This window comes from Oryzias latipes, chromosome 13, assembly GCF_002234675.1.
Source record: "Oryzias latipes chromosome 13, ASM223467v1".
NCBI lineage: Eukaryota > Metazoa > Chordata > Actinopteri > Beloniformes > Adrianichthyidae > Oryzias > Oryzias latipes.
Genome location: NC_019871.2, coordinates 13097172 through 13112193, shown reverse-complemented (window position 1 = coordinate 13112193; position 15022 = coordinate 13097172). Strand labels below are relative to the sequence as shown.

The 15022-nt window shown below is 37.9% G+C and overlaps 1 protein-coding gene across 1 annotated transcript; it reads right to left on the bottom strand.

Moving 5' to 3' along the window:
• Window positions 1-770: 770 nt before the first annotated feature.
• On the bottom strand, window positions 771-14300 carry igsf10 (immunoglobulin superfamily member 10). The gene is made up of 10 exons (XM_011482489.3): window positions 14130-14300; window positions 13390-13647; window positions 11673-11802; window positions 10764-11154; window positions 9542-10300; window positions 7699-9387; window positions 6032-7585; window positions 4859-5762; window positions 3913-4279; window positions 771-3676 (listed from the first exon to the last, which is right to left on the bottom strand). Exons 2-10 carry the CDS (start codon window positions 13590-13592, stop codon window positions 2126-2128), a joined length of 7548 nt encoding a protein of 2515 aa, XP_011480791.1. The 5' UTR covers window positions 13593-13647; window positions 14130-14300; the 3' UTR covers window positions 771-2125.
• Window positions 14301-15022: the final 722 nt, after the last annotated feature.

Here is a 15022-nt window from a genome sequence, read left to right as displayed (position 1 = left end):
ATGGACCAGCACAAGACTTATATACAGACAGGACTGACAAGACACAGGTGATCATGATCAGGGCAGATTGGGACCAAGGAAGTAAAACTCAAAAACATGACAAAACAGGAAACCTTTCAAAATAAAACAGGAAACAGAAATCAAACATGACAGAAACAAGACGGAAAGCAAAAACAAATACAAAGAAACCCAAACCATGACACTCATTTCAAATGGGAGCAAAAAGAAAAGTGTTGAAATTACATTTTTGTTCAGTGTAATTTAATTCTGTTAAATTTTTGTTCAGTAAATTAAATCAGAGGAATTTTACTATATAAACATGGTAGCTAATTGTTGGGCCTGGAAATTATCTGTTGCTAGAAGAGATGAGACTAAAGTTCAACTTCACACGTGGGGAACAAAAGTAATGCTAAAATTGACTTTATTACATTCTTAATAATCCCACTTTATATAAAAATGTTTTTTTTAGCTCTAGTTGAGCAACAGTGCAACTAAAATTAGATTTTTGTTTTCATTGCTTGAAATACCAGAAATCATTTCTAAAATTAGATGTTCAAACTTCCTACAAAAATGTATGCTTTAGTATGCCTTTATTATCTATGACTAAAGAAACATGAACTGTAAACCATCTCTGAATAAATATACTCTGAGATCACACATGATGTGAATGATTAATGGACGGTCATAACAGAAAGCCACATGAGGTGCCTTTTACCTACTTTGCCTTTTGTTTGATTACTGGTTGGGTCACATATGTAAGTTATTTTTTCCGATGATGAAACAAGTAGCCTGCATTCCAAAGTTTATGGACGGCAATTCCCTCTCTTGTATATTTACTTGGTTTCTATCACACCGCTCTACCCTGGCTCCAAACTCAGGAAATATTCTGTTTTTCTTGAGATGTCAAAAGTTGATTTATTGGAATTTGTGCTTTATCTCTGAAACTTCCATTAAACAGTAGCTATCTAAATCTGTGTTAAGCCAGTATCAGGAAAAACACTTCTAAGAGTAAGTTAGCATTTTTATTATCTTTTAAATGGATTCCAAACAAATGGAAAGGATGTCTATAAAAAATGGAGAAATGCAAAAGGAAGGTTTGATTGGTGGTGACTGGAGAAGTCCCTTGTCTGAAGAGAAGACTTGCCCCAGCTAAGGTTATTCCATTCCACGATACAATGCAGTTTTAAATTGAGTGTTTTTCTTATTTATGTTTGTTTTAATTTTTTTTAAAAGATTTAAAAAAAACTTGCTTCTAGGTCACATCATCATTTGTCCTTTTTAGATTTTGAAAAAATACCTTCAGATATGACTCAATTTAAAAATTCAAATATCACTATTGCACACGGTAACAGATCTACTCCAATCTTACATGGCAATTTCAGTTCGTCAGACTTTTAGTGGTTTGTTTTCTATTTTAAATCTTTAAAAAAACATGTTTGTGTCCTTTAACCATTTTTCTTTGTCCCTTCTTTGTTTTTAATCCTCTAGTTGATAATATATTTTAGTTTGGACTATAAAATCAGCAGTTTTTTTAGATTTGAATTGTATCTACACATGATATTAAAACACTTTTTTCATTTTCAGCTTTTTTAAGTGGCTGTGTGCTAATCAAAATACCAGTTTTGCACTGAAACATGGCACATGTACTGTAAATAATTTTTAACAGACTGTTAAAAACAAGACAAAATGTATTAACTATAAAACATATTTACAGGAAATTGGCATTTTGTATGTGAAGTTTTCCCATCATTTGTCTGTAAGGGGGAATTAAAGCTCTGTAACCAAAAAGATAAAACACAAGAAGTTTTCAGTTCTTATTTAGTTACAGCAAAAGTACTTCTGATAGGAAGCTACACTTGTCCTCAGTTGCAAGACAATTTCCAATTTGACAATTAGCATTGGTCCAATGAGAATCATCTTAAACTGTGACTTTATAAGTGTTCTTTAACAATATTACAAAAACAGCTTGGTAGTTCCAAGTTGATGATTCTGTACAGAAAAATCTACAGACAAATCTACAGTTTATTATATTTTTTTTTATTCTTGTTTCTTTTCCCATCTAAGATTGAGATTTCTTTTAAAAAAAATCACCAAAAAGTATATTTTACTTAATTTACACTGATATTTAAAGAACAAGGACATATGTGATCTTAGAGTCTGTACCCATATGATTCCTGGCCATACATTTGTATTTACCAGATTCTGATGATGTGGGTCTTTGAATAATAAGTGTGCCCTCAGGGTGGAGAAGTTCACTCCCCTTAGGCCTGCCCTGTTCTGCAGTTGACAGAATTGTTTTATCAGGAAGCTCCCAGGTAATCTCTGGCTTGGGGATCCCAGTGGCAGCACAGTTGAGCTGGATTGGTGTCCCTGGTACTACCCTTACAGTAGAAGGAGAGCCTGAAGTTATTCGTGGAGGGTAAGCAATGATAACAACTGGGATGGTGAGAACTGCCTCCCCAGCATCATTGTGAGCTTTACAAACATAGTTTCCTCTGTCATTGAGGGTAGTGTCCTTAACAACTAGAGTGCCATTTTCCACCAGCTGGTAGCGGCCAAGTACTTGAGGTCGGGTAAGAGTATGGCCTCCAGGAAGGGTCCAAAAGATTCTCGGGGAAGGACTCCCATCAGACAAACAGTGAAGGAAAATAGGCTCCCCAGACATGCCACGTATGATACCCCGAGGTCTCGTTAAGATGTACGGCTTGTGGCCAATATTCAAAATTATGAGCTTCTCCACATAGCCAAGGTTATTCTTTGCACCACATCTATATTTTCCAGAATCTCCTTTTTGCGAGTTGTAAATAACCAATGTTCCATCATTGTTTAGATGATGATGAGAGCCATGGTATGCCCCAACAGTCAATCGTGTTCCATTTGGTAAAGTCCAAACTATCTCTGGTTTTGGGGACCCATGAGCAGAGCAGTTAAGAATGATAGTTTTTCCAGTCCGGGACACAATGCGCTCATTGAAAGGGTTATCAAAAATTGGCCTTCGAAGTATATTAGCAACTTCCAGCTGTACTATCATCACTGTCTCACCCCCACTATTTCTTGCCATGCAAATAAACTCGGCTGTGTCGGTAGCTCGCACATTGCGAATCTCTAGAGTCCCATTGTGGTGGACATTTATCCTGCTTCCAAAGTATGGTGCAGCAAGAAAAATGTTATCTGGCATTATCCAAGTGATAGTTGGAGGAGGATCACCTTCAGCCTTGCAGTGTATGAGTTTTCTGGCATGCTTTGCAGTTACATCTTTGATTACAGTCCTGTTTTGTCTGAATCCATTGATCACTGGTGGATTTCCTTCAATTTCCAATTTATATGTTTTTCTTTCTTCTCCCCCAGAGTTTCGAGCCACACAAACATATTCTCCAGAATCAGTTAGCTTCACATTCCTGATATCTAGGGAACCATTTACATGTATTAGGTGCTGTGCATTCGATGCTGCTATTTCATCATTATTTGGAAGCATCCACAGAATATTAGGTTTGGGCTCCCCAAGGGCTTCACAGTCAAAGCGAACATTACCTCCAGGCTTGACCTTGGCATAGGTCTGATTAGGGACAAGTATCTTGGGGGCAGCTGTTACAACTGTGATATGCACGTGCATCTTATCTTTTCCCACTTTGTTTTCTGCATAGCAGGTGTAGTCTCCTTCCTCTGACATACTGACCTGGAAAAAAAAAACATGGTAGAGGTGCTAAATTCCATGCACAAATGCATTTGCTAGACTTTTTAGAACTATTTGTAGAAACCAGTTGAGTTTATTAAGAATTGTCAAAAACAGTTTATTTGAAAGGTTTAGGACTAGGGTTTGAACAGAAAACTCATTAGAATGTTACAAACAAAAAATGTCTGGACAAAATTTAGCATTGTTTTTTTTTTTTTTCTTTTTTAACAAAAACACACCTGGTTCACAAAGAGAGTCCCATTATCGAACAGAGTATAGCGGCGTACTCGTCCTCCTCCGTGGCCATCGTCAGCCTGCAGGGCACTGTTAACTACTGTGCCATCTGGCAGACCCCAGGAGATCTCTGGTTTTGGTGCACCTGTAGCTTTACAGTCCACTTTCAGATCATTACCTAAATGTATTTGCTTCTTTCTGTAGAGCTTAGACTCTATTTTGGCCGGCTTCATTGAAACACTGACCCTCATGAGTTGAAGATCATCGCCCACTGTGCTTTGTGCCACACAAAGATACTCCCCAGCATCTTTATCAATCACTGTGTTCACAATGAGAGTGCCATTATCCAGAACTGTAATTCTGCTGCCCATCCTGCAAAAAATCACAACAATAAATCAAAAAAGCATGACAGTAAATACAAAGAAAATTCACATATGTCATAAAGATAGGATTTTGAGGAGTTTTCTTAAATCTTCAACTAAAAAAGCTTGCAATAGAAATATTTTTGGACAAAAGTTTTAGGATAAAACTCTTGATCTTGGTTTTAAAACTGATAGTAAGCCACACCTTGTGGGGTTTTCTTCTTTTTTCCCCCCAATCAACTATAGAATTAAGATTATGCACAATTTAAATAGTGGTTAAGACGATGAACTACATATATTTATTCAAAATCAGTGAGATGCAAGACTTCCAATTGTAGAATTCATACACTTAAAACAAAATAACTGCATTACAAATCAGTCTAATTATGACTTTCAGTGTTATATTTCCTCGAAACCAAACCAGCAATTTAACTACTTTAAATTAGGTGATGCTCTAAGCAACAACTAATAAGCACCCAGATTTCAAACACCACTAAATTCCTTTCTCCTTGCATACACCTTTGTAAAAAAAAAAAAAAGTGGCATAATTTCCATGCATCTTTTAGTTGTATTGTTTTTAATGTATTACCTTTGCCAATGGTCAACAACCGCTCTAGATGGTAGCCTCCACATGATCTTTGGTTTAGGGTCACCCATTGCTAAGCAGTTAAGTCTCAGCTGTTCCCCATAAGACAGTTCTGTAACAAGCTCAGATGTCTTCACGATCTGAGGTGCAGATTGATGTGTCTCTACAGTCAAAGTCACAACTCTTCGCTCTGAACCAGTAGAGCTAGTAGCAATGCATTCATAGTTTCCATTATGTGCAGGAGTCACATTTCTTAAAGATAGTGTTCCATTTTTAAACAAAGTTGTCCTTTTGTTACTGGTTGGTTTGTCAAGTAGGATAACTGATCCATCCTGGAGGACCCAGTGCACAGTTGGCTGAGGGGAACCATGGCCAGTGCAAGGTAGCCACAGATTTTGACCTAAGCTTGCTTTCAATTGTTGACGCTTTTCCTCTAAAATATTTGGTGGAGCTGCTACCACCTGCAGTCGGACTGTAGCGGTATCAGCTCCAGCTGGGTTGCTGGCAATACACTTGTAAAAACCTCTGTCAAACACAGAGACATCGTTAATTGTAAGAGTCCCTTCAGAAGATACTGATACTCGTCCTTTTTCTGGGTTTTGACCCCTGATTTGAGTCCTGTTAGCCAAGATCCAAGAAATTGTGGGCATTGGTCTTCCTTCTGCTTTACATGTCACTTCCACCGTGCTTCTTGAATGAGATTTGATTTCTCGCATTCTTGGTTCCAGAATTCGTGAAGGATAAGCTACCACAGAGAGAGTAACCAAAAGTTTATCTGATCCATAATCATTCTCAGCAAGACAGAGATACTGGCCATGGTCCTTGATATTAGCTTTCTGAATGGATAGGGTACCATTGCTCCACACGTCAAACTTGCCCATCTTTCCTCTGATGCTAAGTGTGCTTCCTAAGAGATAAAATATTAAAGACAGAAACAAATTTTACTATCCTAAGGTTACATGAAGAATTAAAAGAAAAACACCCTGAAAATGACAACAAACACATGAAGAAAACAATGTCAACAATGCATCTGAATGCAGAAGACACAACATGACATAGCCAGATATTTACAATTATACAAGAATTATTTTGTTAACACATATTTGGATGAATTCTTACACCTGAAAAATATCGACTTAGAGTTTCTTTGTGTTAATTTATGCCATTGAATGTTACCTGTGCTGGAGAAACGCATCCAGGTTATTACAGGTTGAGGGTTTCCAACAGCCTCACATGGCAGGAAAGCATCTGAGTTGGACAAAACAGTAAAACTAGCTGCGTTTCCTCCAATTATTCGAGGCTTGTTCTTGATACCCTTTGACATTGGTTCAAGTCCAGAAGCACTGAAAGATGGAGCTTTGTTGTCTGTGACTTTATCATGAATCGTAGATTTAGAATGGTCCAACTCTTTGTTGAATGGAACAGGAAAGTTGTATCCTGACTGAGTTTCATAGATGGTCATCTTGTCAAAGGTAAGCTCTTCATCTTCCCTGTTTCTTGCACCACCACTTTGCAAAGTAGGTACGAGTCTTTTCACTGACATGTTGGTGGTATCATGGCTTTTTTTCTGTGGCTGGGGTTGTTTTTTTATGTCAATTTTGTTGGATGCTGCTGTGTATGGCTGGTGTAATGTGCCAGTAACTAATGTAGTACTTGGCTCATGTGCAGAGAAAGTCACTAAAGGAGTTTGGTTGGTTGTAAAGACAGCAAGACTGCTGAAATCTGCTTCTGCTGTCTGGTTCATTTTCATCGATGGTATGTTGAGAGAACTGTAAGATGATACAATTTGTTGAGGTTGTGTGGTGTCCTCCATTGTACTTTCCATGACTGTCAAATCAGCAGAAGAAAATAAAGTCGTGGTGGTTTGCGTTGCTTTTGTGGTTCCAGGTTTCTTCAAGATTCTCCTGCCCTGGAATGACCTCCTCCTTCCCATCCCTTTCCATCTCCTGATCCCACCAGTACTTTGCCTGTTTATATTGACATTATCAGGTAATTCCCCAGACCCAGATGACAATATTTCCTTAGGAATTTCAAGTACATGTGGGCTGACTGTGGGTGGAGAAGGTAGAGTCTGTAATTCTGGTTTTGTTCCAGCAGTGGTGGCAATTTTGGAATAACAGGGCAAGCTTGTTGTGGTTATATGATAAAACGTGAATCCTGTTGTTCTCAGTTCAAAGTCAGATGAGTCTAAACGTTCATACTTGTCCTCTATGGAACTTTGTTTACTTTGTGTCTGACTAGAAAGTGGCGGCCTCTCAATCTTGGTCTGTGAGTTAGTGGTAGATGCAACAATGGTGGTTGTGGATGGAATCTTCTTTGTAGTTGAGGCTTTTGTTGCAATGGGTGGTTTTCTTAATCTGCTTAGTTTATTTGCCCTTTCTCGACCTCCAAACAGTCGTTTCCGATAACTTTTTTTATGAATAACCTTAGAAGTACCTGAAGTTGTGGTAGCTGAAACTTTTTTGTTTGTAGTAAAATATGAATCACTTGTAGCATTCATGTCAGGGGAATCAGCAGATGTTATGTCCTCTGGTGTGACCTCTGAGGCATTTCTTCCATGAATGAAGGGGCGATTTGAATGAATGTCATCACTTGTGGTAGAAGTTGAAGTTTTTTGAGTGGACTTAAGTCTTTCTGTTGTGCTCAGATATGGACTGAAGGAAGGTTTTGGTGCTTTAAGCTGGACATCAGTGACTTTGGTCTTCTTGCTGTCTTCATCACAGTCACAATCTTAGTAAACAATAAGAACAGAAACATATATTTTAGTTATTATTAACCAGAGAAACTGATATTTGTAGAAGACGCAGCTGAAAAATTATAAAAGTAATTGTAAATGTCCTCACCTGTTGTCAAATTAATTTGAATTGGAGCAGAAGTATTTTCTTCCTTTCTTACTGTTGGTTGTTTGACTCTATTGATGAAGGACTTAATGTCATTAATCCTACCAGGTTTAATGATTCTCTTGTGACTATGAAACGTCCTCCTGCGACCTTTCCCTTTGTAACGTGGAATGATTTGAATCTGCTGCTGAGAAATGATGGTGGACCCAGCAGGTAGCCCTGGAGATTTTATTGTCTGGGTAGTATGGAAGGAAATCTCGTCCTGTAATCTCTCTGTGGTGGTGATGGCTGTGAAAGTGGTCTGGCTGGTAGCATCTGTGTGGACAACAAGCTCCACTGGTTTTGCTCCATCCTTCATTGGAATAGTATTTGGACCTTTGTTTATCAAAAGTGCCCCCTCTGTAGATGTTTCTGTCTTCTTAAAGCCCTTTTCTAAAACCCTCAGCTGAGTTTCTGGATGCATGTTTGTCAGATGAATGCTGGCTTTTTCTTTAGTGTAATAATCAGTTGAAGTTGGGAGGTGTTTGAATGTGGATTTATCAGTTGTTCCTGGATTTGTATATTTTGTTGTTTGTCTTGAATGACCATAATAGCTCTTTGAATCTTCAATGTCAAGATTCTTGGGTACACCTGTTGTCACTCTGTAAGTTTCTCCTTTTTGTGTGGTGGCTATTGTTTGTGGGGTTGGTTTGACTACCTCAGACTTAAAAACAGAATGGTCATTATCATGATCTTCACCAGACCCAGTTTCGCCACCATCAGAAAAACTATTGCTTTTGTTTTCATATTTTTCCCTCTCTTCTCTTAGGCCAGTCTTTATTCTTAATCCTTCCTGAGCTTTTTTCATCAATTCTGCAAATTTTCGTGGATCTACTTTTTCAGATGCTTTATGAAAAACCCTGCTACTCTCAACATGCTTGTTGCGAGTTGCCACTCTTCTTCTTTGCCACAGTCTACCTCCCAAATTTCTTCTCCCCTGAAATCTGGGTTTTGGATAAGGTCGATCTGAGGTGATAGTCCGGGATTCCTGACTATTTCTGTAGTTAGGACTGGATGAGGGCATCTCACTATGGCTGATGATTTTTCCTTCCAAACTAGAATCAATTTCAACTTCCAGTACAATCCCTGATCCCTCGTTTTCCACAACTGGTTCCAGTCTGATTTTTTCTTCAGTGACTGTCACCTGATACACAAGCAGGTCAACACCAAGATGGTTTGCAACCAAACACCTGTAAAATCCTCTATCCCTCTTTGTAAGGCCCTGAATTGTTAATGATCCATTTTCATAAACCCTTTTGTTCCCTTCAGATCTGTACAGTATTGAGTGGTCTGGGAGAATCCATGAAACTGAGCCTTCAGGACTTCCAGAGGAGGCACAGTCAAAAATCAAACTGTCACCTAGTGATGCTGACAGATGGAGACCATTGACCTCCATCTCTTCTACATCAGGAGGAAGAACTGTCACACGGAACATGAGGATATCTGCATCCAGGTAATTTGTGGTGATGCACCAGTAGAGGCCCGTGTCTGATGGAATGGCACCCCGAAGACTTAGCTCTCCTTCAGCAGTGATTATGATCCTTCTGTCTTGACTGAAATAAGGAGCTCTGACTCTACTTCCATCAGGTAAAATCCATTCCATCGAAGGCTTTGGCTCACCCTTTAAATGACAGCTCAACTGTGCCACACCACCTAGGTTTCAAGTACATTTTATGTTATTCTTGATTGCTTTTATTCATTATGATGAAAAAAGTACCAAAGAAGAACTTTTGTGTTGATATTTGCCTATTTTGCCAAAGACTACAATTATTGTGTAAAAAGTGTGAACAATTTTTTTTATTCTTACCTGTGATTACAGCATGCTCTGTCTTTGTTTGATTGTCTTGCTTGATAATGGTCCATCCATAGCGGTCCTTTTTAGGTGGATTCTTTTCCAATCGTAGGTTAACCACAGATTGGTACTTAATATGCAAAGTAGAGAAGGTGGTAGAAGTTCGGTCAAGCTGAAGGCTCACCTCACCTTGCAATAACCATGCAGGAGAGGCTTTCATCTCAGCTTCGATGTTTGTGACTGTTTCTTCATCTTCATCTTTGACCTGGCTGTATCTGTACACCATTTCTGGTGTTCGAGCCAGCATCAAACCTCTTTCTAGCCTCAAAGGTGAGTCACTGTAAGCAGTTAAAATCCCCCAGAGCTGTTGGATGTGTTCATAATCAACGTTGCATATCAAATATGTAGTTATGTGAGTGGTAAGCATAGTGACATTGTTTCCCTCTTCCTCCTCAAACGTTTGTGTGGGGTTCTCAAACGCAGTGGGCCTCTGGACAGTGCAGGAAAGACTTGCGTCCTTGTAAAAGTGGTCAGTCAGGTTCAGTTGTATAGAGCCTAATGGGGCAATGAAGTCCTTGGGGTAAACTGGAGTGAAGTCGCCCTCCTCCAGGATGATGTTTTTCTTCTTTAGATGAGATTCGATCCATGGTTTGGTACAGCTAAAGGCATCGTTGTGGAGCAGGGTTAGGCGTCTATTGCGAGAGGCAGGGTTTGCACAAACAGGACACAGCTGGCCCTTTGGATATCTTCTGTCTCGCTGACATTTCAGCACACCTGGAAACAATTATCAAGTAGTTTCACATTCGGCAGGTTTCAGGGGAGAAAAGAATATTTACTGTTTCCACATCATAAGCCAGGCAGCCAAAACAAAACTTGACAGTAAGACAGGACAGAGTTTTGCAACAGTCACGGCATCAATAAAAAGCTGCATTTTTGTTCTTTTAGATCTTACACTGTCTGTAGTGTTTATGATAAATGACATTATCTTCTGTTTCCAATGATGTCATTGGAAAGATTTGTTTCCCTTAGATATCTTTGTCTTTTTTGAAGTGCCACAGCAGAACCAACACTTTTGATGGAATAAAAATTCATGCTGCTTAAGGGCTGGACAGAAAGTGCTTCCACTATATGGCTCATTCTTCCTGATGATTCTTGTTTACAAGCATGCATAATCAGTCTGTCACCTTGGTTCATTCTAAAGTATCTACAAATATTTTGAGGATTCTGTACCACACACCTGTGTTCCTCTGAGCCCATGTAGACAGCCACCTCATGCGACAGTCACACTTCCAGGGGTTGCCATGGAGGAAAAGGTTTTCTAATTGATAGCAGCCTGAGAAAATATCTGTGGGTAGAGTGGTCAGCAGGTTGTCCGACAAGTGAATAGTTTTTACTGAGGAAATCTTAAAAAATTGGCTGTGTCTCATTGTGATGAATGTATCTGGATGGAGCTGCTGGAGGTGGTTGCTTTCCAGATTGATGAGCTGCAAGTTAGTCAGGCCATACAAAGTTTCTGGGTGAATAAATTCTATCTGGTTGTGGTCTATGTATAGTTTCAAAAGTCTGTCCAGGCCTTTGAAGGTCTCCTTGTTGATTTCCTTTAATTTGTTGTGTGATATTTTTAGCACCTGGAAGCAAAAGAGCTTGTCAAACAAAACTGACTTTTGAAATTGATTTGCAAACAAACATTATAATTGTCTTGTCATGATACATTTTAAAAACGGGCAGGGAATCTATGAAATTTTTAGAACATATTTAAACCAAATTTAGGAATAGATTTCAGATTTTGATTTCCAAATAAAATTAAAGACAATTAAATTAAACTTTTTAAAATAAAAATAGCTGTTTTGGGTTGTTATAATATTGGTCATTTTGTCATACAAAACCAAAATAACTCCAATTTCTGGGTCTGTGATGCATGTGTTACTGTCTTACAGTGTTTGCTGTTTCTCTTTCATCTAACGTGAACACAATTAAATGATGATTATTGATCGATCATGTGATAGTAAAAGAAATACTCTCTTCATAAAAATAATGTAAATCCATTAGAAAACCAAAAACAGGAATTGAGTTTTTTTTTTGTTTCGTTTGTGTTTTAATAGTCAAGCATTATTAAATTCAATAAAAGGCTGACAGAGGACTTTACCTGTATAGATTTGAGATCTTGGAAGGCTTTTTCGTCAATGCTGTGTATGGTGTTGCTATGCAACAGCAACAGCTGCAACTTTGCGAAGCCACTGAAGTCATTATTTCCTATCGTTGTAATACTGTTGTACCTAGTAGCACATAAAAAATAAACTTCAGTCTTTCATATCAGCTTTTTTGTCATCAGTTTTACTGAAAGTACACATTTACCAGACACAAAGGTCTGCTAGACTAATTTTAATTGGGATCACAACAATATTTACACATTTGTTTGTGTTTGTCTGAGGTCTAAACAATTACACAACATTTTTAAAAAACATTCTCTGTTTTTAAAGAGTTTTAACCATTTTTAAAATCTAATCTGAGTCATAAACTCAAATGAATACTCCATCCATCCATCCATCCATCCATCCATCCATCCATCCATCCATCCATCCATCCATCCATCCATCCATAGAACCAGCTGAATCCTTTTTGGTCACAGGGTTGTTAGAGCTCACTCAGCCACTGTTGGGGCAATGCAGACAAAGGGGTAATCTGGTGATACCAGTTAACTTATAGAACAATTTTTGCATTGCGGAAAAAAAGCCAGATTTTACTTCACAATTTTAAATGAAATGTCTTACATTTTTGCAGCACTGAAAACTATTCTGAACATGGTTAATTGGATTAACATTTTCCATTCAGGACGATTTAACAATACATTGCTGCACTGCACCAATGATTTTGATCTGGACAAATGTTGCATTAAAAGATAAACATTTGGTCTAAATCTTAAAGTAAGCTTCAATGTAACGTGAGGCAGGACTGCACAAGACCGCATATTTTATAGTGTTTTCACTCTAAACTGGAGAGGAGAGCAGCTGCTTTCCTCTTTCATTCATGATTACTGTGACATGTATCAACTTGTCATAACAGAAAGAGAACACTCATTGGTAATAACAGCAGAGACACTGGCCTCTACACCACAGAGAGGTAAGGCTCCAAGAACAGAAGTATTATGCAGCTATATTAGCAAATTAATGTGTGAATCCAAGAAGCTGACTCAGTTTCATGTGACGAAAATTTTGCTTTAGATGTGGTCTTAATTTTAAGGAGAGGTCCAGTTGAAATTAAAAGAATCCAACTATGCACTTGTGTTTGATTGCCACTATTCTACCAGTGATCAGTATTGCTTTTTTTCAGTTGCAAAACAGTTTTAAAATAAGCAACTTAATAAGCGACAATTCAGTACACAATTGCAAGACATTTGTTTTTTTCCTTGCATGTTCATTTTAACAACCCCTTACATTAATGTCAAGGGGAAAGTACAGGAGACAATCAACATTAGCTCCCTCAGAAGGCCTTAGCCTTCTTTTATTGATAAAAGCAGTCACTATATTTGTTTATAAGTAGTTGGTTCAGATTGAATTAAGCCTAAAAAGGTTTTATTCAAATTTGTAAAAAAATGTATTTACATTTTTTTTTTTTCAATTAATGCACATTTTAGTTCTGGACATCTATATAAATCTTGTTATTATTATTTATTTATATTTTTGCCAGTCTTGGATGAAAATTTCGTTTTAAGAAGTGGGGTCAATATAGATATGTTTAAGTTTAGATCACAAAAATGCAAATGTAGGAGCTAACAGTATCTGTTCTGACAGTATGGAATAAGTTAAATAAATCATTCTAATTATTCCTTCCTCTTGAAGCTTGAGAAGAAACTTAACACTTACCCGAGGTTAATTCTTTCCACAGCTGCCGGGAAGTGGTCCGGGATTGCGGTTAGGTATCTGAAGGTGCAATGTACTTCAGCGAGGACGTGACAGACACATGATTTGGGACAGTCGGCCCCTGACAGCTGCACGGCAGCCAGAAACAGAAGAATCCTGAGCCTCCACATCAGCATTAAGGAAGAACTGCAGACGCACAGTCTCATCTTCAACAGGGACTGTGTTTTAGCTACACTTTGACCCCGGCCATTAATAAAACACCTGAGAAAAAAAGATTGCACACTGATGAACTTTCCCAGAGGTGAACCAAACTAGTGTCCACTTCAGGTAGAAAAGCTGTAACAATAAAATCAAACGCATTGGTGCAAGTACTGGTAAACCTAAAAGGTTTTGGTGCATTAAAAAACATGGCTGTTTTAAATAATGACGTGAGATGTTCCAACGATCATAGCAAAGTGTCTTTGAAATATTTTACAAGTGTCTGATCAGCAAAGATTCTCTGCATGACTCAGAAATGTCATTATTCATTTGAGCGTTTTTTGGGGATATAAATGAAAAATATACAAAAAGTAAGGATTTAAATCAGAAGTCCTTCTATAAAATCACAAGACTGGGAGTTTTTTTCAAATCTTAAAGAAATTCTAAATTGAACATTGAAAAAAAATCCCAATTTATGCTTTTTTTTTAAATAATCTTACTTAAGAAATCATACCATAGATTTTCAGCTCTAAAAAGTGCATTACCTCTGGTTTCTCTCGCTGCATCGACAGCTGCTGAGAAAAACACAGGGAAGAAAACCAAAATCCTGATGAAATAGTTGTAAGTCCACATGCAGTTGCAGCAGTTCTTCAGTTTGATCCTTTTCCCCGAGTGTCTGAAGAACAGATCATGGACCAGAAGCATTTCTGTATAAGTGCCTGCAGCTGAGTGCTAACTTTTGCCTCCTCCGCCCCCCTACAATCTGCTGCTGTGCAATACGAGAGCAACTTCAACCAAGCAGTGCTCGGAAGGGGGGCGGGGGACATACATTTGAACTCATGAAATATATCATTGCCCAACAATAGCTAAGGAATATTCATTTAGTTGAATCACTTGGAACAATAGTAACTAATCAGCTGCCAGCAAAGAAATACTGTTTGGGTTATGCGATCAAGAGCTTAAATGTGATATGCCAGATGGTCAGTGAACAATTAGCAACTTTGCCTTGATCTTTGGGTTTCAATTGTTAACAGAACTATGACTAAAAGGCAGATAAATATTCCATTTTGATGTGATAAGTGTCCTCGGTACATCAACACTGCAGATTTGTTGTGAAAGTCAAAGCAGACGTTATACATACAATTTCATTCACTTCTTAAATGGCAAAATGTGAAATGTGGTTGTGGTCCACTTTTTTTTTAATCCTCCTTCTGACCTTTAAGTTGAACCCAATCAGCAGTCCAGAACAAAACTTGCAGAGTTAAGAAGCTATTTCATTTTAGAAAGTAAGTTGTTAGATGTATAAAAAATGCACACCTCTGGAAACTGATTAAAAGTGATTGAAAGTTTAAATATTTTCCAACTAAAAAAGAGTAAGGCTGTGTTCTGAAATAAAAAAAACACTTTTTGTTAGTACTTTTATTATGTTAAAGTCAGC